Raw genomic sequence first — 24,089 nt, 5'->3', positions numbered from 1 at the left:
TATATATATATATATATATATATATATATATATATATATATATATATATATATATATATATAATATGAACAGACTTAAACAAATTGTTTCTCTCTAAGGACAGCATAGTGGAAAAAAATCTATAATTTCTACAACAGCAATATTAATGCAGATATTATGAAGCATGATCGTGAATTGACAGCCAAATATTGTGTCATAGACTGAAAATGATATAGTCACTGTAAATTCATGATTAAGTATCAGGAGCACTCTCAAGATTGTAATTTTTGAGAAGTTACAAAAATATGGGTCCTGTTTTGTATCACAGACACATTTTAGGACATTTTGTGAAAGTATAATTTTTGGGTTGTAGCCTGCATTTTGTAGGCCACAGTAAGTTTTGTCTACATTCATATGAGCTTCTGCTTGATGTAGACCTACAGATCGCTGATGTGTGGTATTTTACAGATTAGCTCCCTGCTTTGTGACATTAAACTTGAAATGTTTAGTTTCTCGTAAGAATTAAAAAAATGTTTTGAAGTCAGCTTTGCATGATGCTGTTGCAACTTTGGGTCAATGGTAATAACTCAGATCCTTTACTTAAGTAAAAGTAGTATTACTCCAGTGTTTCTCTGTGTGTTTTGTTTAATACTCTCAGTGTTTCTATACCTCTGTTCTGTGGTCAGTATAATGTAAATGTATCATATAAAGTGCATAAATATAAATAAGTAGTACCTCAAAAGAAGTTCATTATAATAGTACTTCAGTACTGTTACAGGTAATGTACAGTTACAGTACAGTTAATGTTCTTCATTATTCTACACCACTAGTTTGGTTTTAAGTAAAGATACAGGCAACTTTGACTATCATTAGACTCATCAAATTGTCCCCAGTGGTGGCTTTATCTACGTTTCTATTTTCCATTTATTCTAACTCTGTATGCTCACCAGTGGCTGTAAAGATGTAGGGCAGGAAATAGGGCACCTAAAGTCATGACCTCTCTGTGCTGCCCATTTTGTATTATTATTAATTCTCTAATAATTGAGGTTATCCTCCAGGCAATCTTCAGGCTCTCTTATTTTTTTGTTGCTGATGATTTGATGCTGGTCCTTCTTTTCTTAAAACAAGTGAAAGCATCCATTGTTTCCTAGTTCTCCTGAAATATGCAGTGGAAGTGGCATCGATGGTAATACTAAAAGTACATTTACTCAGGTTACATTTACTCAAGTGCTGCACTTGAGATCAACACTTGAGTAAATGTACTTCATTGCTTTCCACCACTGAGTGTGTGTAAAGTAACTTTCAGTTTGTCCGTACAGGATGTAGCCACTTGCGCCTGTTACATACAGTACAACGTATGCGATGTATGCACATCCGGCTTTGTCACGACAATTATCGACCAATGACAGCGGGTCTCTCAAACGTCAGGCAAAGCAACGCCGCCTCTGATTGGCTGAGATCTGCACCAGCTGAAAGGAATGTAGACCGCCGCTTCTGCTGTTGCTGCTGCCGCTGCTGTTGCTTCTTCAAGAATCTGGCTAAAGTCTCCGGATCTGTCTCCGCGCACAGGTCAGTGGAAACATTTGGCGCTTAAAAAAAAAGCCCCACACATCGAGCTGCAGATCAGTGTAGGCTGCTGCGTGTTTGCACAGGTTTGTTAGAGACAGGATGCTCAGAAACAGGCTGATTTTCGCGTTTTTTGTGTTGCCCTTAAAATAGACCTGAGCCAAGCCACGGTCTACATCACTTCTCCACAGCGTATCTTGATTTTACGCTTATCACATCATGTTCGCATCGACAGTATGTTCAGTCTCTGTCATGACTTTAATCATGGTTGTGTGTTCATCACTCTTTGTCCGTCGGTATCGCTGAGAAACCCGTGTGTCTATGTGAATAAGCTGTTCCCTGGAATAAAAACAGATATGCAGACGTAGCATCGGAGCTGATTAGACACCGCGTGTGAAACAATACTTTGTTTTGAAACTTTGTCTTTTGGTCTAATCTCCGCTTTACCTACTTTCTATCAAACTCCCCTGCACACTGACGCCATTGTTAGTTAATAAGATGCGATTATAACGAGCGGAAAAGAGGAACAGTGAAACCATTATCAAGCGCCTGTCGTGGCATCCCCGCCATATCAATTATAGCTGTGTGTGTGTGTGTGTGTGACTTGCCAACCCTAAAGCAGTTTTCCTTAGCGCACATCCACGAGGAAGTCAGAGTTGCTGGTGGGTTTTCATGTTTTGTTTTTGTTGTTGTTGTTTTTTAACCCGGTCCACACATTAATTCCCATGCAATATGAAAATCTAACAGCAAAATCTTGAAACTTGTTTGAGTTGCATTTAATATAACTTCTGGATTAATTTCTTACATTGTCCTTGTGAGCTGTGGTAGTCTGATAATAGTATTGGCAGATGTTGTTTATTTTTGTTTTTACATGGGCACATAACCAGAGGTGCAGCCAGAAAACTCGTGCCCTGTGGGTATGCCTTTCCAGTTGGCCCCTTTCACGTCTTCATGCGTCAGTTCTTGCACCTGTGCAAATGACTGAATAACAACTAAACGCATTTATCTTTAGCGGTGATCAGTAAAGACCTTTTACCTTAAAAAATCAGGTGATACTTTTACCATGCGGTTTTCTTAGAGAGAGAGAGTTTTACAGAACAGCATGGTTGTTTAGGTCCTTGTTGTGTCCTAAAGGAGGTTTAAAAAAAAAAAAAGGACATCAGTCTCTACACTTAGCAAGGATTACTGTATTCCATAACAAACAGCTCGCTGTAATGTTTTACAGTGCTAGCAGCTGATGTGCATTGCAAGAACTCAAATGTGTTTCTGCTAAATGATTTTCAGACCACACAGACATAAGTTAAGCGGAGTTAGCTTGCAGACACACGGGTATGGTCCTTTAAACTTTGCTGCAAACATTAGAGAAACGGCCGTTACTCAGATCAAAGTTTGGACTATTTTTGTTGTTTCCACTCAGAACAGAGGCAGACAGTAGAAACTCTCAAACTGGAAGTGGCTGACAGATGGTGGTCTGAAACTTCTATGATGAAAACGTCTGGGAGTCCCGTACTTCTCTATAATGTGTGGGGGTGGAATTCAGGGGTGTGCTTGACACTGAAGGCATTTTATGATAAACTTCCTTGAACAGGAAGCTGTGGAATGTAGCTTGAGTGTTGTGTTTGTCATTTTCCTCCCTTTTAAGCAACATTTTTTAAAAACTAGGTAATGCTCTTTTGGCCATGTGTGGGGAAGTCACATGAGCAGTTACACGACAGAAATGGGATGACAGCAAAGCGACCGTGCAGGCCCAGTCATGTGTTTGTGCCTTTGAGTACAGGAGTAGCTTTCATTGGAGCAAACAGAGGGACACTTTGTGGTCATGTGATTTGGGAGCAGATCGCCACCCTGTCGTCCCTCTGCTTTGGTCAACTGAGAATACCATACCATCAACCTGTCTGTCTGTTTTGGGTTTGATAGCAGGCAGACAAACGAGAAGGGTGATATTTACACAACAATCATGAGCGGCTCTGATGTGGGGCTTTAAAAGCAGGAATTTCAGCTCAGGATTCAGAAAATCCGTCCCAGCCAACTCGATGTTACTGTCTAAACTGAATTTAAAAGAATCATGTGAAAGTAGCAAACTGCAGATCTGGCTCAACAAACCAGCCTCAAATGATCATACTTTTTGGTTAAAAAGGCTGTTGAGGTCTAGAGTACAGCCGTGGAAAGGTGGCCTCATATCTTGAACCAGATTCGGTGTTTGAACTTGGTCAGTTGACAGTGTAGCCCAATGCCTTTTCATTTTTTGATGGTTTCCTGGGATAATACCAGTGCTTAGGAAACCACCTTTTAATCTAGCAGTGGTGTTTAAAAACTATATATTGTGTGACATGAGTGACAAGTTCGCTGTGCGGACTGTTGCTTGAACAAAATAAACAATAATGAATGATTTTTTTTTTAACTATTTACTGACGATTTATAGACTAAAAGTTTAAATGACTGATCAATAAATTGTTAGATTCATCAATAATGAATGTAATTTTGCCTAATCTTTACCTTACAGACGTTAGAAGATGATTTAGAATGGTAATCCTCTCTCACAAGAAAGTGAATATTTATATTTCCCCAGACGTCAAACCTTATTCCCTTAATAAAAGTGGAAAAATAGTAAGTGAGATGGTGTGCTCGAGTTTTCCACTTCTATTTAAAGTATAATGTGGCTTAAAATCACTGTGTGACTTCAGTGTCATTTGCTCCCCCATATTTTACTGAGAATTTCAAAATTACAACTATGTTTTGTTTGACCTGCAGTATAGAGGTCATGTGCCCCGATGCTGTGTTGGAAGCAGTTGACGGGTGCGTGACCTTTGTTCCACTTCACAAATCCCATCCTCCACCCTCACTCGCCCCTTACATTTCTCCACTGTGTGACCATGTGACCGACAGTGTGCGATTTCACCGGGAAGGGGGGTGGGGGGTGTCAGGACCTGCAGTCTTCAGCGTGGTTGTCTTGTGCAAGGTCAGCCTCTGCGTCCTAAAGCCAGGTTTAAATGTGACCAGAGGAGGATGGACTCGAGTCAGGCAGAGGGTTGAAAGACTGAAGCCACATGAGCTTCAGCAGCCATCCAGCAGCCGTGCAGTAACAAACAACCTCTCCACTCCCTTCACTTGTTGCTGCACAGCAGCCCATGTCTCTTCCTGTTCACCTTTTCACAGCTTGCCTTTAGACTGCTTCTCATCCACCATCCTAATGAAGAAAAGTTACCTTGAAGCATCCTCTCACTATACCCCTGTGAACCTATATGTAATAGTTTTACAAAGGAACATATTGACTCATCCTCCTATTTAGATTTCTTCCCTTGGGGCATCCTGTACTATTTGTAAAACTGCTGAATTATCAATGAGGTTCGGGCAGCTGGATCCAATAAGTCAATAACACATGAATTTCACATGTCAACATTTTACATTTTTAGAACTGAATCAATAGCGAACCTCCGTATGTGCTTCAGTTTGTCTGCAAATCAGGAAGTTTTAGATGTGTTGGAAGAATTTAAAAGTTTAGACTGCACTGGCATTGCATGTAACAACTTAACTGTTTCCCCCCCTCCCCCCCTCTCATGAAGACGTTAGATGCTAGCACTGTCTGATCATGTTTGGTTTCAGCTTGACAAAAAAAAAAAAATTACTTCCTCACTTCTTCTGTAGTGATCTATATGAAGCAGAAAATCTGTAACAGTTTTCTACACCTCGAGCAGACGTTATCTTATTGACTAGATAGCTACGGTTGATAAAATCTGCCAGGCGGTTGTCATTTAATTTGGCAGAATCAGTGGTTTCTGACTGGAGTTGAGAACTTTCTTTTGTGCATCTCTGATTGAAATCAAGAACCAACTGTTTCAAAAATTGCCAAGAATTTTTAAGTGGCAAATTAGTTGTTATCGTAAACTGCATCAGTGAGGACAAACTTTCCCTTTATTACAAAAAATCGTACACAAAACAGATGCATTTTTGTTCCGAAACAACACACATTTTTTGTTTTAAAGTAATTTTGTGTGTTGTTAAATACTTTGAAAACACTGTAGCCTACACACTAAAAAATTGAGGGACAGGAATGGACCTAAAAAGGTACAAATGCTTTGTCGCTCCAGCTGTACCCTACAAGAGTACAGCATTGTACCCTTGACAACAGGTAGCTTTTTGTACCTTCTTGTCTGTACCTATAAAAGAACATTTCTGTACCTATGGAGACAAAAATGTACCTTCATGCCCTAGTCCAAAACTGTACCAATTCAAAAGGTACAAATGGGTACCTAATGGGGTACCGCTGGAGCAACATGCCAATTGGTACCTTCATGACTCACAAACATGCCTGTAAATTTAGACAAAAATCTTTATTGATCAAAATTTAACAATTTACATTAACAATAAAAATAATTGTGCACATTTTCAATTTTCAGTGTATTTGATGAATGTATTGTTACGTTTCCTAAATGCCAGCACAATACAAAAAAACATCACATGAAGCCTAACTGCATGCATCAGGAAGCAATTTACTACATTACTGAAACAAAAAATTCATTTCATAACATGCTACAATACAAAGAAAGTAGTTTTCTTAGGCTTACACACAAAATGTTGGATGCAAAAACTAGTAGAGAACTTCAACAAAACAGGATATTTTGTGTGAAGATAACATTAAAACCCAACTTGTAGATGTGTTTTCAAATCCTTAAGAGCTTAAACTAAAAACTGAAGGCATCAGGCCCAATGAGCCGTTCATTTATCAGTCTTAAAGGCAAAACACTCAAGCAGTTCAAAACACATCCACCTATCCTGACGCTTATTACTGACTTGTTCTCATATTTAGTTGTGTCCCTTTTTACATGTACCATTAATGGCCATATCTAAGCATCAGCATGTCAATTAGCATTTTGGACATATTTGTATTTGACTTCAGTAATATTTGAATACAAAGCACTCAATTTATACACAGTGTCTCAAACCAACATGATTAATTTCTGAATGGGTTGCCATACAGTAACGACAAATTCGACCTGAATGGAAACACATGCGAAAGCCGGCAATCATGTGAGCTGACAGATTGTCACCTGAGAACGTTGCTAAAGCAGCATAAACTCTGTGTTCTGTTCCACAAACACTTACAATGAAGCCCTCTGTTGAAAGCTGTTTTAGGTCATCAATCAGTGGTTTTAATATGACATCCATACCAAATTGTTTTCACATGTGAATAGCGAACTAGCAAAGCTAAGTGAATGTGCTTAAGCTGAGATCGATACTTCCCAGCCAAATTTCCAACAGTGTAGTAAAATGCACACAGTTTATACTTAGTTCTCTTGGAACCTAAAGGGTTAACGATTTCAAATTCATCTTCATATAAATGAAGCCTTAAAGCATTTGGATGCTCTTTGAAAAATAAATGCTCCTTAAAATAAAGGGCATCTCTATAGTCTGTCAGAATATCTTCATCTTGGACTTTGTCATTTTCAGATAGTATTTGATCCCAGACATCTTCATGAGAACAGTATTTCTTTAAAACCTCAGAGATGGGAACATAGGAATAGGTTCCTATTTTGTTACCAGAAGAGTCTTTCAGTGCATAGTGTACAGGTTCTGTATAGTCCATTTTGGCCTTGCAGTGTTCTTTAATCATGTGTGGGGAACGAACCACTTCACAAACTTTATCAAAGAAATCAGGCGAGTGTAAAACCTGCTGAAGTTCAGGGCACTTTGAAATATCAAAACCACTCTTTTCAAGATGATGAGAGATAAACAAATCATAGTTTTCTTTGAAAAAGCAAAAGAGAAATTTGACATCATCTGTAATCTCTTGTTGAACTGACAAATGTAAAAGATTTTTCTCTCTGCATTTAAGAATGAATCCAAACAGATTATCTCTGAAGTCCCCCAGTAGTTTATCTAAATTTGGTTCAACTGTTTGTGGATCAGAAGCACACAGATCAGTCTCAGAATCTTGTTCATCCAGGTACAATGGCTGTTGCCCTACTGTGGACTCATCACTCGGACCATCATTGTTAGACTCAGAAGACCGGAAGACACAGCATCTGTGCTTCCTGTACACATGTTTTCTAAAAGAATGGAACTGGGAAAAAGCTGACTGGCAATCACCTACACCACAGGTGATGCTAAAATTTGGTTCATGTGCATGAACAAGGCCAACATGCTGAATTAACTTCACTAGAGTAAATGTCCTTCGAGTGCACTTTGGGCACTGGTGCAGTTGAGGCATTATGATCTAGCACAAAAGGTTAATCATTCTCAGTACAGTTATTGGCAGGGGCTTGTCTCCATTTTCCACAATACTGACAATGCGTCGCTGAAGAAAAGTCAGAGTGTTTTTCAAGTGTGTTGGGTATGCGATGTTGAAAACAAAATACATACTGAAAGCTGTTGCGAAGGCTTCATCAAGGTGTACGCACTGACACACTTCGACTCCATCAACTTTCACCACACATGATCCTGTACCAGTAATTGCCATTTTCCAGTCACGATCCTTCACTTGAATGGTTGGATAGGGTGTAGCAGGGTCTCCCTACATAAAAAACACAGATGAGAAAACCTCTTATAACAGAACAACAAAACTAGTTGCTTTGTGAAGAACTAACAAGAATTACAAGATTTAAGTATATTTCTGTGTAATCCTTAATTGTCGTAAACTTTTGGGCCTACCTCTCCTAAAGTGATGTAGTGTTCAGTCTTTTCTCGGAAGACGGACGGCAACAGGATGAGCCCAGCCCTCAGGTCTATTCCTTGAATGAACAGAAATATTTATGATCATTTTATCGCAATGTCCAACATATCTGCAGTACATATAGTTTCACATTTATTAGCATTACCTGGTAGATCTTCAGCCAGGGAATCCTGTCTTGCATCAGTGTACTGCTTTGCCAGTGAAGATCTTCCCTGTGCAATCTTAAGCACATTTGGCAAAACACTGGCAAAGCCCTCCTTGAAGCGATGATAGAAGCCATTTGTTGAAGGGTGAATTCTGTCAACTTCATCAAAAAACTGAAGAACACACATGAGAACATTGTTACTTAAATTAAACTATTGCTGAAAGCAAACATACGACAACTCTATTTTTAAAATATAGTTTTAAAAAATTCTCATCTCCAATAATGTTAAAATCAAGTGATTGATAACACTTCCCAGTAAATCATTCAGGTGTTTTAAGATTAACTCTATTTATTCAGATACAGAAATCTTTGACTGTACTTACTCCAGGCGGTGTCCTTAAAAAAGGGTATTTGTTGATTACATCCTCCACTGGCATTCCTTCCACAATTTCACGTCGTCTCCGACAGAATGTCCGTGCCATGCGATCTTTGACTGTGGACATGTCTGGATGCATCTTCCGATACTCACTTTGTAGCACGCTCACATGGGCCTCAACAGTTGTTGAATCTTCACCAGCATAAATTTCCTTTGGCTTAAGGGTAGAGAAAGATAATGCTCAGATAGTGTGAGAGACAGAAAAATGCTGTTAGCCTACACACTCATTGCATCCAAGGTGTTCTGACTAAAAGTATCCACTGAAACAACAATGTGAAACTAAATGTACAGCCATTGGAAGACAATGTAATACAGATATTACAGACATTTAAATCTTTTTGTATTCCACTCTCCCTTGAAGATAAATTATGTATATGGAAATGTACTTACAAATGTCAGATTAGCTGGCTTACGACACACACTTGCTGATGCATTGGTAGCTTTAAACTGATTTTTGTGGCCAAACTTCTCCTTCAGCTTTCTGACTTCACTGTCACTAACAAGTGGTGCACGTTCTGCTTTAAATTTTCGCTTTAGAGACATGTGCCAAGTGTGCTGGTAAAAAGTAAACATTTTTTTTATTAGGCATATTCAGGAAATGTGTAAAAGTCTAAGTAACCGTATCTATGCATATATTGAGTTTATGTGTGATAATATATTAAATAATACACAAAAAGAGGAAAAAATGCAACTTACATAGCCATTCCCCTCCATATCTCTCAGGAAAGGGTATTTAAGGATCAAAGCCTTGGCAACTTGAATGTACTCTGCATTGGTTGGATACCTAGGCACAAAGGCAGAACAAACTCTAAACATACTTCTGCATTTTGATTAAAGACAATTTCACAATCTATGCAGACCACAAACTGCACAGATGCAATATAGAGATGGTGAAGAACAATTACTTACAGGGTGTGTTCTGCCATCATTTCGTACAACACTCTGATAATTTTGTTGCGTAGTTTTGGAACTTTGTGACATGGTTCTTTAGCATCCAGTTTAATTTGGACATCTTTTGGAAAGGTTGGAATGACAGTCACAAGAGGTATTTTCTTGCGAGTTGCTTCTCCACTGCAATGCAATAAGATTACATTAGTGTGACCGCAACTTGAATGTCACCATATCTTTATACTATTTTTTTTAAACCAGAACCATAAAAATATTACAAAAATTATATAAATTTTAAATACGAAAATTTCCTTAAAAAACACAGCAGCAGCAATAGCTAACTCATCCAGGCAGTAGTGAGATTGAACCACGACGGCCTGTTAAGCCTAAAGGGATATACACTTACCTTGGATCAATGGAAGGCAGAGGCTGGGGCTGTGCTGTAGACTGACAGTAGACTTCCACCGGTACTGGTTCTAGTGTAACAACGACCTCACCTTCCTTGTACTGTCGCACAAACTGTTGAAATTTAAGTTGCTTTTTGAACGAACCATCGAAGAGGTATCCAACCATGGCTTCTGTCAGGCCACAATCCACCGTCTCTCCATCCACATCGTTGTCTAAGATACGACACACATGCACACGAACGCACAGAGAGAGACAGACAGACAGACACACACACAGAGCTTCGATCACATTGTGCATGCGAAAAACGTATGCAAGACACAGGATAAGAAACGCTATATCCAACCGTAAATGGCAGAAGTCCGCCTAATTTGATGAATGCTTGTTTGATAAACTTAACCTAATATCCGTAACAAATTACAAACACAGTACGTTGAAGTTACTGTAAGAGAACACGGTAAAAAACATAAATCACTTACATGGTCAGCCGTTTGATCAACTTGAGCCCCGTAAAGACTGGACACTAAATCGAAATCTGAACAAGACAAATACCTAGCTCCGCTCTAGTTCAAGTGAAGTTTCTAGGGTGATGTCGCAACCAACCGTTAGGAAAACGGGTTGTGCTAATGACGTCTACAGGGGCTTAATGGGCGCGTCAGTACACCGCGAAGAGAGCCCCTCATTAGAAAAACTACTGAACATTGAAACTATGAAAATGACCGTGATATTTCACTAAAACACTAATACTCAAAAACTGCTGACAAGCGGCTGCCTATCCACCAAAAGAATATGAGAGGCTAGGTGGCATTAGCGAACCATTTTAAATTAATGTACTCCTAGCTATAGGCCAGTCAGAGTTTGCTAGCTAGCAAAAATGTCATGAACAGAAATAATAGGTTTGGTTACTTACCCCTAAATCTTCTCGCTTCTTCTTCGTTAATTTGAATTCCAGCTTCAGTTATTTTTTTTATTAGTTCATCAGTAGTGAGGCTCGACAAAACTGGAAAACTATCCGCCATGTTCTATTTTCAAGGCCCTTTTCAGTCTGGGCAAAAGGCGGGACTACTGACCCCTACTGGTACCTTTGTTTATTAAAAGTACAATTATGTACCATTTCCTGTCAGCTTTGACTTTGTACCTCTAAAATTAAATAAAGGTCCACAATAATCACCTTAAGGACAATTTCTGTACTTTGCAGGGAACTTTAATGGCAGAAGTACCTTTTAGGTACAGAAATGATACCCCCATTTCTCTGTGTGTAGCTCATCAAGGAATGTTGAAATTGACTTAATATGATTTTATTAACTTCATGACGAAGGTATCATTCATCCATTATCTGCAGCACTCCTGTGCAGGCTACCTACAGATTTGCAGTTCTTTGTTCTTTGTTTTTTGTGTTTTTTGATCACAAAAAACAAAGAAAAGCAGCAAATCGTTACTGACCATTCACTTAGTGCTTCCCTCCTGTCAAGGTTTTTGTTCTCGTACAACAACAGCAGGAAAGATTCTTCTTCTTGAGATTCTTAGTTACATGGAGAACAAGTAATGATAAAGCCACATAAGTAGCACGGTCCTTGTATTTCATTGTAGAGCTAGTTCGTCCTAGAGGTGTGATAACAAAAAAAAAAAAAAAACATTAGACTGTTATGTTACTCTAACATGATGTACTTCTTGGCTGTGGAAGAAACCAGTATTTGGCTTTTCTTGATAGATGACTTTAACAATTACTCAATAATCAAAATACTTCCCACAAAGTTGGGTTCAAAGTTCAGTTCAAAATCAGCTCATTGATTAATCTGCAAATTTTTTCAGCTGTGCAATTTTTTCATATATAAAACATTACGTGGATTCATGTAGCAGCTGAGAGAAAGCTACTTCTGAGATTTGAAAGCGTCCGTCTTGTCAAGATGGGATTACATTTTGTGTTTTTGAAGGCTCTATGTGCTAATCCTCTGGTGGTAAGGCTGTAATAATGAGCTTAAATCATCTGACTTGACGCTCAACACCCTAACTGATTATCAGCTCAGTGTCACACTGCTTTTGGTTGTCAGAGGAAGAGGAACATGAATATTTCAGAGAAATTCAAGTATGACTGACCAAACGTGTGTTTTGTGTAACTTCCTGGCTGTGGTCTGGGGTGATTCTTTTTCAAAACTACTATGTGTTGGCTGCTCTAGAGCTGCAGCCTGCTGCCAACTAATCTAGATGTTCTGCTATGTGTCAAATGAACCAGCTGCCCTCTCTACCTCTTTTTTCCAGTGTCTTGTGTGTGCTGGGGTGTGGGGTGACTGGAGAGCTGGCTCTGCTATTGGCTTGTAACTCTCCGAGGCCAAGTATGGAGAGTGGAGGTGGTGGAGGGGTTGTTGGACTACCTTTTGCCTCAAACAACTCTCAGCTGAGCCTGACACCAATGGCATGCGCCTGCTGCTGGCCATCTGACTGACAGACCCACACACATAGTAAAGCTGCAACTAACACATATTTCCATTTTCAATGACTGATTGTTAAAATGGGAGAGAGAAAAAAACATCACAGCAGATGCCAAAAACAAAAGTTTTAGGGGCAAAAAAAAAGTCTTAAAATGCCCAAATCTAGAAAACAGTCAACTAAACACCTAATAATACATAATACAGAAACAAATACATTCCAACATTTCTAAAGCCAATGTGTAATTTGATAAATGACAATGATTAAGTAAAAAGTTTCACTGTTTACATTTATGTTGCTTAACGACCATAAGATGATATAAATTTGTCAACCATCAGAGGTTTTGCCATGCAGTTAATATCATGGTATCTGTTTGTCCACTGTGAGCAATGTTACACACTGATGAGGAACACGGCTACTGTAAGTTAATATTGGGTTTTTGCATCGACGTGATAAAGTACCTCGATTTGTCTGGTTTTTAATTTACTGCATTATCCAGACACTGACATTACTGTTTGTTTTGGTTGCACCAGCTGATTACATATACTTTGATATGATGACATAAAATGACGTGACATAAGATTACATATACCATGGTGAGATTTAGAATAGGATTTAATCCATACCACTATGTTTCAACATTTTCACACACGTTTCTGTTTCACACCACAGAGACCCTCGTGTATTTGTCTTTCTGCATTCACAGCTGGTTACACTTAGTTCATTCTCAGGCTTGCTACCTTTTCACTCTGTTGTACCTGAGAACTTAAATAGGTAAATCCATATATAATATGTGTCCGGATATTTCCCACATTTTCACTTGCTTCCTCAGTTGAATAAGTTGGGAACATAAGTCGTTGATTGTCTCAGCTTTAGTCAATTAACTGGAAATTATAACCTATTATCCATCTGAGACTCCGAGGAATCTGCACATATATGTTCTGCTTTTGTGTGTATCACACATGTTCACATCCTCTGGGATATCAGTATAAAACAGGGGGATTTGTAAACATATCTATCATGTAGAATACACAGAGGTTCTTGTAATTACTGTTTAATTCTTTATTTGAATAGCTTCAAAAGTTTGAATGCCCAGCAACACAAGAATTGCACAAACTGTGTCCAGATAATGTATGATAAGGTGTCCGTCATTCACTCTTGAATAAACATAACTGAAAAATGCATGAAGCACTCAGATCAGCAAACATTTCCTTCTGAACTGATCTTTCTGAATTGCATTTCCAGTATCATCATTTTTTAAACTACACACACACACACACACACACGCACACAAATTTGAACAGATATCTGATTGTAGCCAACTTCTGTATTTGTTGTGTTTTCCTTAGGACAAAGTGCTCGTAACAGGAGATTTGTTGTAAAAGAAAAAAAAGAAATCACATCAGCCTGCTACTTGAATTGCACTCTGAGTGGCTGGTGGTGTCACATGCGTCTGTGTTTCTGTTTGAAAGGGGCGTGTTTCTGCTATTCATAGTTGCGAGAAGCTCTGAGATCTATTAGAGGTCAGTGTGAGTCCGTCTAATAGCAAGTGTTGCAGCACAGGGGCCTTTCAGATAAACTACACCTCTCCACCTTTGGACACAATCTCTGCCTTTTCCTCATATAAACACTGTTGGACTGTGAGTATAGATATTTAAATCATCTTAGTTCTGCATTAATTTTGTTAACAAATTTAACTGCTTTTAAGACTGCTGGAGAGGACTTACTAGTTTTCTGATCATCATTGTCTTTTGTGAGGTTTATTGTGGAGTTTTTGATTGTTTATATATATCTCTATAATTTTTTTTATTCCGTAGAGGACAAATGGAACCAAAACAACCTTGATTAATCCTGCTGGTGTTTTTCTTTTGGATGTCTGAATATAAAAACTAAGCGGATTTACAATGATCCCCATTTGAGCACAATTTATAGTGTTAAAGTTGTAATAATAAGCCTATGAAATATAAATGGCTTTTTGGCAGCTTTTCTACAATACTTTGTCCCAGTTGGCACCAGTCCCATATGTCATGGGGTCGATGTTGATAATAGAAGTAGGTGAGAAGTCAATTGTTACCTCTGTTGTGATTGTTCACTTGTTCATTTACCTACAGCGCTGTTACCTTCCAATCTAGAGGTCAAATGAGTTGAACATGATATACAGAAAGCCGCCCAGTCTGATAACAAATGAGAGTCGAAAAGAGAAAAAGAGGCATTCAATGTGTTATTAATTAATGTATTTCCCCATTTGGATGTAATAATTTAAAAATAGATACATTAGTCCATGAGTTTTATGTCCTGTCACAGACTCATGTAATTTGCATTTTGCAGAGAGAGTTGGTTTAATTCTGGCCATCATTTGACTATTGTATAATTTTAGTAGAACTGAGGCCTATATCCAGAACTTTGAAGACTCTGACGTTTCAGCCCAGTGAGCTCATCTCGTTAACATCCAGACCAGAAAGCTTCAGTTCCCTTCAGACACAAGTATTGTGGAGTGTAGTGTACATGGCCGTGTCCTTATATCTCCTCGGAGGCTTGTGATGTGAAAATGGAGTCATATTTCCTTCCTGTGTCTTTGTTTCCAAGTGTACAGCTGTTGATTAGGATAGCACACCTATCTTTTGTATACAACATTTGTGGAAGAGTTGAACAATGGCAAACATATACGTGCAGCAGCAGCGTATTTCTCAATGGTTTGAATTTACGTTAGAGATGTGCTTTTGTGTTTTGGAAAAAGTCTGCATCTGTTGGTTTTATGGATTTTAAACTTTAAGCTTATTCAAAATCTTTTAAAATAGAGGGAACGATCAGTAAAAATATTCTTTTCTAATTCAAGAACCTAATTTTTTTTTGCTGTTTGTTTAAACAAAACATTTCTAGGATTTAATTTTATGCTTTATACTATTCACATAATGACATAATTTGTGATATCTGGGAGCCGGATCTTGAAGTTGCACAGGCCAAATAAACCAATACAGTGAATATGAAGTGGTGGATCATCACTGGATCACAGGACTGAAAACTGCTGCTGTATCACCCTGCCCTGAATGATTCACTGTGGGTCTGTCCGTGAAGCTTTATTTTGGTTTTATACTATGTTCCGTGTTGTTATGTCACTGCCCCATTACTAACTCTTTGCTTACTGTCAGTTGCTTGACAGTCACAGGAAGAAATGAAAGATAAGAAATAAGACAATAAACCAATTTAACTTTTGTTCACTCTGAGGCACATGGTCCAAATTTGGGGACAGTATTCATTGCTGGGGCAGCTGTTGATTGTTGAACTTTTTTTTTTTTTTTTTTTTTTGCTGGCTTGAAACAGTTCAAACTGGGGTGTCCCGAAATTTTGACATTTCAAGAAATCTGTTCTTTTGTCCAACCTAAGTTCAAAATAAGTTCATGTAAAAAAAAAACAAAAACAAAAACTTGTCTGTAACTCTGAATGGGACCAGCATGCTTTGTCTTCAGTATAAGTAGGATCTCATGTTGACATGTAATGGTCTGAAAAAAGAGGCCCATTGATAAAATGATAAAATACTTCATCCTGCTGGATGACCACATGCTTAAGGAACTCTATAGGAACACCATTAACTAGAAACACCACCTTACATGAACGACAGTTTCTTCTGAAATTATTGGAAACATTTAGAAAACACAAACTGCATTTTTTTTCTGGTTACATTAAATTAAAAAAGTCTGGATTATTTAAATAAAATTGTTATTTTCTGGTAAACATATCCCTGAACTTAGTTGGAACAGAGACAAACATGCAGAAGAAGTTGTTTAGAACTAAGACTGAAAGTTTCCAAATTTAATGTTCCCCTCTCTGGTTCCCTGCAGGGTCAGTGAAGAACAGCCATGCAGGCTCAGGAAGTCCTGAGACAGCTGCGCATTCCCGAGCTGGATGACGTTCGGCAGTACGTGCGCGGCTTGCCCACCAACGCGCTCATGGGTATGGGTGCTTTCGCTGCCATCACCACCTACTGGTTGGCCACCCGGCCAAAAGCCCTCAAACCACCATGTGACCTCGGCCTGCAGTCAGTGGAAATACCAGTAGGTGATCTCTCTTCTTTTATACTCTTTTGTGATATCAAATGTCCTAAATACAACACAGGAAAGCAAGATCTCTGTCCATACACTGTCTTGTACTGCTGTGTGTTAGAGGAATAACTGAAGCATGAACTTTATTACAGCTGATATTGGTGCAGTTATTCAAATTACATGCTTTGATGTCCTCATTCCTTGAAGGAGCTAAAACGTTTATCTTAGAGGTAAATCGGGCTTTGCTGGTAAAGTCAGCTTCATCAATATTTGTTTTTTTTTTTCCATTAGTATTGTACCACTTTCTAAAAAGCCTGACTTATTCACAGCAGACCCAGCAGAGCAGTGTAGGTCCAGGGTAGCTATGATGTGTAGAGGCATCTAGGCCTACAACTAATAACTATTTTCATTATTGATTAATCTTCTGATTATTTTTTTCCCATTAATCCTTTGTTCTATAAAATGTAAAGAGATAGAGAAAAAAAAGGCCAATCACAACTCTGCAGAATCCAAGGTGACGTTTGGTTTGACCAAAATCCATAGGTATTCATATTATTCATATTCTAACCCTAACCCTATTCATAATATTATTAAACAACATTTTCACTTGTGTCATACAACTGATGAGACAGAACTTACAGTACCTGTGTTGGGAACTAAATGTATCACATAAAGATGAACGAAATGACTAACATAGGCCTCTCTCATTGTTTTTTCTTGTAGGGTGGAGATCGTATAAGAAGATCGGTACTGAACGATAATAACGAATGCATGACGCACTACTACAACGATTCACGCACAATGTACGAGAATTTCCAGCGAGGGCTCAGAGTTTCGAGTGAGTGCTGCGCTTATATCCGTTAAAGATGGGAGTTCCTGAAGATATAAGATCACTGTTTTCCCTGTGAATGTAGATAAATGTGAGCTTTCTTCACTGTCACAGATAACGGACCTTGTCTTGGATCCAGAAAACCGAACCAGCCGTACGAGTGGCAGTCTTATAGAGAGGTGAGACGCAGACTGCGGACATGTACACCTACGATCGTCCTCTTTCACAATACCCACTACACTTTGTGGTTTGTTTTGCGCAGGTGGCCGACAGAGCAGAGTACATCGGTTCTGCTCTCCTTCACAGAGGACACTCTCATACAGGAGACAAGTACATTGGTATTTTCTCACAGAACAGGCCAGAGGTAAAAAAAAAAAAATACATACCGGTACTTGACCTTTTATTTTTCTTTTGGGCGGAAAGTAAAAATTGTTTTTGATACATCTCGCTGGCATTGACTCTTACTGTAGTCACATCAGTATTTGATGATAGCCACCTTTTGGTAGATGTTCATATAGTCCTGAAATTTAAATTTATCACTTACAAAGTTATTGCTGGATCATTTAGTAGATTTTGTTAGTAATATTTGTATGTTTTTTTTTTGTCTCTCTCAGTGGACCATTTCAGAACTGGCCTGTTACACATACTCCATGGTGGCAGTCCCGCTGTACGACACACTCGGCACAGAGGCCATCGCCTACATTCTCGACAAAGGTACACTGAAGGGCACCTTCACACATCATTAACCACACGCCACCTGCGGGGCTATCACAGATCTGTAGCCTTAGATCAAGGACACTGATGCAAACTAAGGGGTTCATTTGGTGGCATCTGTTTTTCAGCTGTCATCTCAACAGTGATCTGCGATGTTCCCGAAAAGGCTCGGATGATTCTGGACTGTGTCAGTGGGAAAGGGCGAACAGTGAAGACGATTGTGCTCATGGAGGCGTTTGACAGCGACCTGGTGACCCGCGGACAAGAGTGTGGCATTGAGATCCTGAGTTTGAAGGACTTTGAGGTGAAAACAGCGGCCTAATCTTCACATCTTATTTATGTCAGATACTCAAAAAAAAGCTTGATTATCTGTTCTGTGCTGTATTACAACTTGTATCTGAGCATACTTGCAACTGGCTGAGCCTCTTGTTGTTGTTGTATGAGTCACTCTGTCATTCACGCATGTTCTGGTTAGAACCAAATTGAAATTAGGCCCTAGGGTGCTGTGTGTTTGATTGTTATCAGTACTTCCTGCAGACACGATATAACTCACTGTATGTTTTGTATATTTTCCAGGCCTTGGGTAAAGCCAACCTCCAGAAACCAGTGGTGAGTAGGAACAGTACACTTTATTTGACCTGTCAATTGCAATAAAAAAAAAACAAAAAACGTTATATTTATTTAAGCGAGAATCAGCTTTTACCTACTGCATTTGTAACCACCAGGAGACTGTATGAGAGGAAAAATGGGTTTTGCGCCTCTCAGAAATTTAACATCATGTTCACTTCTAGCGCAGTAGCAGTTTGTGTCCATTAGTGTAGATATGTTCTCTGATTACAGCCCCCTAAACCAGAGGACCTCGCACTTATCTGCTTTACGTCTGGAACCACAGGTAAGTGCACACCTTGTTGCAATATTTTAGATTATTTTATTTTTTTATTTACCTTGTGTATAATCATAATCTTTAATGGCTTTTCAGGAAACCCAAAAGGTGCAATGCTTACTCATGGAAATGTAATCTCCAACACAGCAGCTTTCATTAGAGTAACACAGGTAAACAAACACAGTACTTACCCTCAAGATCCAATAAATTACATTTTCGAATAATGCGTAACTGATTCCAGTCCTCTTTTTACAAGGTGGAAGCTTCTGTTTCTCTTCCCTCATAAATGTTCCTTTACATTTTTTCATTTTTTCATTAATGCAAGGGTGTAGTTTCCATTGGCGGCGCACACACACCCACACTTTTCAAGCTGTCCCCCTGCCTGACAGTTTGATTCACTCAACAAAAGCTCTTTAAACAGTGTTGCTATAATTCAGATGAGAGACGAGTTGATTAAAATTTTCATAGACATCTGAGTCACCTTCAGTTATTACTGCATGCTCACAGTAATAAGCTTTACAAGAGTCAGAGTAATTTATAGACTTTTTTTTTTTTCCCCCACCAAACCTTGCCTCTCAGGCAACATATAAGCCCCTATTTTGGTGGAGGCTGTTGGGGCCATATACAACCTGCAGGCAAGACTCAGGGCTGAAAGACTACTAAACTACTTCCACCTCTTCCGCATGTTTTTGTAATAAAAAAAAAAACATCAATGGACAGTGTTTGTTCTAGTTAAGATGCAAATAATAATATATTAATAATGCCACTACCATTTTTACAGTAAACAAAAAAATACAATTTCATCATCATCATCATCATCATCACCATCATCATCATTATTATTATTACTATCAATACATCCAACCAAATTTTTTTTTTTTTTTTTTTGACCTTTGACCAAATTGTTCCTGCCCAACTTCTGAAACCAAATCTACACCCTTGCATTCATAAGGTCTGGATCAATTAAAATATGGGCCTTGCTTAACCTCTAAAATCTTGTCTGACTCAGATTGACCCCCGCTGACCCCTTTATATTTTCCTGTCCTCTGTCCCCCTCTTCATCCCCCTTGTGTATGGTGCCGTCCAGGGCTCACTGAGGCCCAGTGCTAAAGATGTGCTCATCTCCTTCCTCCCATTGGCCCATATGTTTGAGAGGGTGGTGGAGGTACAGTACGCCATGCTTTGACGTGCATGTGTTTTGTTTTGTGTGTCTTCCGCAGGTACACTGCATGCTGAACCTCCACGACATTCATGTATCCTATCTCCCCTTAGCTCACATGTTTGAGAGGGTTGTACAGGTATGTGTGGACTTGTTTATTTATTTTTTGCATAATGAAATCAAAAGTGGAGATTAAAGAATCGTAGAACTGTTTTGAAACAAGCAGCATAAGGCTCAAGGCTTTTGGATCTTTGGTCCCTTAAATTGTGTTTTGAAAGCAGCTGTAAGTGTAAGTGTGAAAGCAATAAGTAGATTTTATTTATAACTTGGAGAAATTAAATGTCTGGGCTTTGGGAATATTGATGAAATGTGACTGTTATCAGCCCCAGTGTCAAAACATTTTGAACAATACCCAACATAGTGTGGCTTGTGTGGACGTGTGAAGCTGTGTGTGGTACTATGACAGGAAAAATGCAGCACACTCACGGGTCAACTTTGTGTGCTTTTCTGTTTTGATGAATTGGTTTTTCATGAATGTCCGAGGAGCCTTTGACTTTCAAGATTAGAGCTTCTGAGTGAGAAAAAGTCAGCAGTTGGTTTAAATAACTAACAGTGGAAGTGTAGTGTTTAAGTGCAACAACAACGCCCCCTTGTGGCTGAAACAGGAAGAATAAGCAGCTCTTTCTTCATTAGGGTGTCATCCTCATCCACGGAGCCAGAATCGGCTACTTCCAAGGGGACATTCGACTTTTGATGGATGATTTGAAAACGCTGCAACCAACGGTGTTCCCTGTAGTCCCACGTCTCCTCAACCGCATGTTTGATAAGGTCAGACAAAGTATCACTTCTGCAATTTATCCAATGCTGCACATGAAAATTCAGAGCCAGCTGATCCACTACTTTTTTGTCACGTTTTCAAAAACATTCTTCTCTGTGACTGACTATAACTGAAGTTATAAACTACTCGCTCACTTTTCTAGTCCTATTTCTCTGCTCTACTATTTTGTTCAATTTTTAATATGAAACGTCAATTCCCAGTGGCGGGGCTCTTAAAAATGAACTTTTCTCACTTCTCTAAAGGTATTTGGTCAGGCCAATACTCCGCTGAAGAGATGGCTGCTCGATTTTGCTTTCAGGAGGAAGGAGGCCGAGCTGAAAAATGGCGTGGTCAGAACGGACAGCATGTGGGACAAACTCATCTTCAAAAAAGTACAGGTAAATGTGACACGTTCTATAAAAGCATCTTGTGTTTTTGTTCAAGTCTACAACATTACACAGCACAGCATGTTTAGCTTTGAATGAGGTTTGGTTCTGTTAGGAGGCACATAGGCTGATAAACATTTTAAGCATATTATATATTATAGACTAGAGTTGGGCGGTATCCAAATTTTCATACCGTCAAACCTCCTCCACATTTTACCCCCGTATACCCTAACACCATAACCTGGGTTTCCGTTAAAATCTGCTGGTATTTTATAACCCCGCCGGTCAAAATGTCAGGCGAAAATATTCCCTACAAATACAATTTGAATTTAGAATCAAAGACATTACAAGTGAGGACAAGTCGGCTGCAGCTAGAGCCCCGCTCATAGATGCCACAAGTGCGCAAGAAGACGCCATCGCTTCTCCGTGATTGTGGAGCCTTGAACCTCTCAACAGCGAATTTCTCATTAGAGATTTCAGCGAAATCTACCCTGAGTGGGCTAAACTGACCAAGATAGCTTGAGAGGTTTCTCTCTGCAGAACCGCATCAAAACAGCGCCTATGGGATAATGCGCATTGCAAGTTGCGGAGAGACACTGCACACTTTTGATTTTAATTCAGCTGCTGTAGCCTACAATTCACTGCAGCAAAAATGCATAAAAAAAAGCCTGAAACATGTCAAGGGATCTTTTTCAGTTTGTTAATATAGTTTTTATTGCATATATAGGCTATTTGAAAACGCATATAGCGAACGGACCTTTTTATTTCAACTTGGCAGCAAGCCGCGTTATTAAAATGGTATGAGTCGGTCCAGATGGGTTTTTTGTTTGCAAATTGTTTTATATGAGAATACTTTCTTTATATTCATGTTAAAAGAGCGCAGCTTTGTGCAATATTTAAGTTACGCATGGGAGTCAATTGACGGCACTTATTTGATACAGCCTATACTTTTCAATAAATAGATTCTAAATTGACATGCTTTGATATCATTCTTATATATCCTGCATGTCATTTATCATTTTAAGCTCAATAAATTCAGATAATACAAACATTAAATAAAAACATTTGTCCCGTAAATTGAAAACCTGCCGGTCACGTTGTCCGGTGCCAAGTTTTCTAGTGGAAACCCTGAATTAAAAATTATGAACATAAGGCTCAGACAGCGTCACCAAACCGTTGGCTTGTGCCTACACCATCCAGAAACTGAATACCAGTATTAGTGTTTCAGTCTTCTGAAACACTAATACTTTTCCGCCCCATAAACTTTATCAAACGTCTCCAGAAGAAAAACATTTTATACTACTGAAGTAAAACTGAAAATTCAACCACAGAAAGCATATTATAAGTGCATTGCATTTTTTTTTACTGACGGTATTGAAACTGATATCGTTGCTATTTTTAAGACCCCACGTATCCTACCTTATCACCGCCCAACCCTATTCTAGACTTTATATTTGTACATTTTCTTTAATAGTATTGTTTTGTTTTTCTTTTCTAAGGTTAGATAAACACATTCTCAATCCGATATGATGACTAAATGACGGCCAGTGTTTCAGTTTGACATTTCAGTCTTGCTGTTTTGTTACTTTGCAGGCGAGTCTGGGCGGTCGTGTGAGACTTATGATTACAGGAGCAGCACCTGTGTCCCCGACCATCCTGACGTTCCTGCGAGCTGCTCTGGGTTGTCAGGTGAGCCACGTCGACCTGCCCATCTTACCAACTGTTAGGCAAACTTTTGTTTCCATGAATGTCACCCATAAGTTTTTTTTTTTTTTCTACAGTTTTATGAAGGCTACGGTCAAACTGAATGTACAGCTGGGTGCACCATGTCAATGCCTGGAGACTGGACAGCAGGTAAAAACTGTTACCGTTGTCTACCTTGTTGTATTATAGCCTGTGTGTAAAATTTAAAAAAATATTTTCCGTATTTCTTTTAACTGTGTAGGTGAACTGTAACTATTCTGTGTCCTCAGGTCACGTCGGGCCTCCTCTGCCCTGCAACATTGTCAAACTGGTGGATGTGGCAGAAATGAATTACCTGGCAGCCAATGGAGAAGGAGAGGTGAGGAGTTTTTCTCCAAAATCATTCAACAACACACAGTGGATGCCAAAAAAAATATTTATTTTTTTTTAGACTTTATACAACAACAAAGTTTTACTATTAGGACAATGCAGGTGTTATTTCAGTGTGTTGAAATTAACATAAACAACAACAGAACTTTGTTCATTCCAACGGTTAAAAGCATATAAAGGAGCCGCAGTGTTTGTATTTGGGTGACGTAATCCTTCATTACCCTGAACATGGCCAGCGTATTTTATTCTGAAACAACAGGTTGACAGATTTAGAGCTATCCATTAAACAACATTCTTCTCACGTTGTCTAACAGCAACTGAAAACCTCTTACCTACAACTTGGTATGTGAAGCCGACACAAGTAACGGAAATGGGACAGAAGCATGCAAATGTTTTGCATTAAACTCTCTTACAATAATGCAGGGAAAACAAAAAAAAGGCAGGGTAAATCATGATAACCAATAATAATAAAATGAGAAAATAAAAATAAAAGATAAAACCACTCTTCTTTTTTTTTTTAACTGGTTATCTCTGTCGTTCTAGGTGTGCGTCAAAGGACCAAATGTATTCCAGGGATACCTGAAAGACCCCGAGAAAACAGCCGAGGCAATCGACAAGGACGGTTGGCTGCACACAGGAGACATTGGGAAATGGCTTCCTGTAAGCGAAACA

At 38.9% G+C, this 24,089-nt stretch overlaps 2 protein-coding genes across 6 annotated transcripts in view; one reads left to right on the top strand and one right to left on the bottom strand.

Moving 5' to 3' along the window:
• The first annotated feature begins 1,454 nt into the window (after positions 1-1,454).
• acsl1a (acyl-CoA synthetase long chain family member 1a) overlaps positions 1,455-24,089 on the top strand; it is a 25,067-nt gene continuing 2,432 nt past the window's right edge. The window contains exons 1-17 of one of the 3 annotated variants that reach the window (XM_041035471.1): positions 1,455-1,548; positions 16,356-16,568; positions 17,280-17,394; positions 17,500-17,564; positions 17,648-17,749; positions 18,000-18,099; positions 18,228-18,403; positions 18,676-18,708; positions 18,940-18,991; positions 19,079-19,152; positions 20,203-20,280; positions 20,835-20,969; positions 21,222-21,356; positions 22,938-23,033; positions 23,126-23,198; positions 23,318-23,406; positions 23,961-24,077. In XM_041035471.1, coding sequence (XP_040891405.1) covers positions 16,374-16,568; positions 17,280-17,394; positions 17,500-17,564; positions 17,648-17,749; positions 18,000-18,099; positions 18,228-18,403; positions 18,676-18,708; positions 18,940-18,991; positions 19,079-19,152; positions 20,203-20,280; positions 20,835-20,969; positions 21,222-21,356; positions 22,938-23,033; positions 23,126-23,198; positions 23,318-23,406; positions 23,961-24,077 — 1,635 coding nt within the window. In that variant the 5' untranslated portion in view covers positions 1,455-1,548; positions 16,356-16,373. Of the gene's footprint in view, positions 1,549-14,030; positions 14,157-16,355; positions 16,569-17,279; positions 17,395-17,499; positions 17,565-17,647; positions 17,750-17,999; positions 18,100-18,227; positions 18,404-18,675; positions 18,709-18,939; positions 18,992-19,078; positions 19,153-20,069; positions 20,148-20,202; positions 20,281-20,834; positions 20,970-21,221; positions 21,357-22,937; positions 23,034-23,125; positions 23,199-23,317; positions 23,407-23,960; positions 24,078-24,089 lie in introns of those variants that run through there. The other 2 variants (XM_041035470.1, XM_041035469.1) reach the window with 2 other exon arrangements.
• Positions 6,997-11,232, bottom strand: LOC121180247. 3 transcript variants are annotated; one of them, XM_041035475.1, is made up of 9 exons: positions 11,000-11,232; positions 10,091-10,304; positions 9,706-9,867; positions 9,493-9,580; positions 9,187-9,351; positions 8,744-8,953; positions 8,361-8,532; positions 8,194-8,273; positions 6,997-8,056 (listed from the first exon to the last, which is right to left on the bottom strand). In XM_041035475.1, exons 1-9 carry the CDS (start codon positions 11,106-11,108, stop codon positions 7,760-7,762), a joined length of 1,497 nt encoding a protein of 498 aa, XP_040891409.1. In that variant the 5' UTR covers positions 11,109-11,232; the 3' UTR covers positions 6,997-7,759. The 3 variants fall into 3 exon arrangements, with proteins under 3 accessions (XP_040891409.1, XP_040891410.1, XP_040891411.1); XM_041035476.1 differs by lacking the exon at positions 11,000-11,232 and adding an exon at positions 10,569-10,866; XM_041035477.1 differs by lacking the exon at positions 9,187-9,351 and having other exon boundaries at positions 11,000-11,227.

Source organism: Toxotes jaculatrix, chromosome 4, assembly GCF_017976425.1.
Source record: "Toxotes jaculatrix isolate fToxJac2 chromosome 4, fToxJac2.pri, whole genome shotgun sequence".
In the NCBI taxonomy this organism is placed as follows: Eukaryota; Metazoa; Chordata; class Actinopteri; family Toxotidae; genus Toxotes; species Toxotes jaculatrix.
The sequence above is the reverse complement of the archived record's forward strand: the minus strand, read 5'-3'. Positions and strand labels throughout refer to the sequence as shown.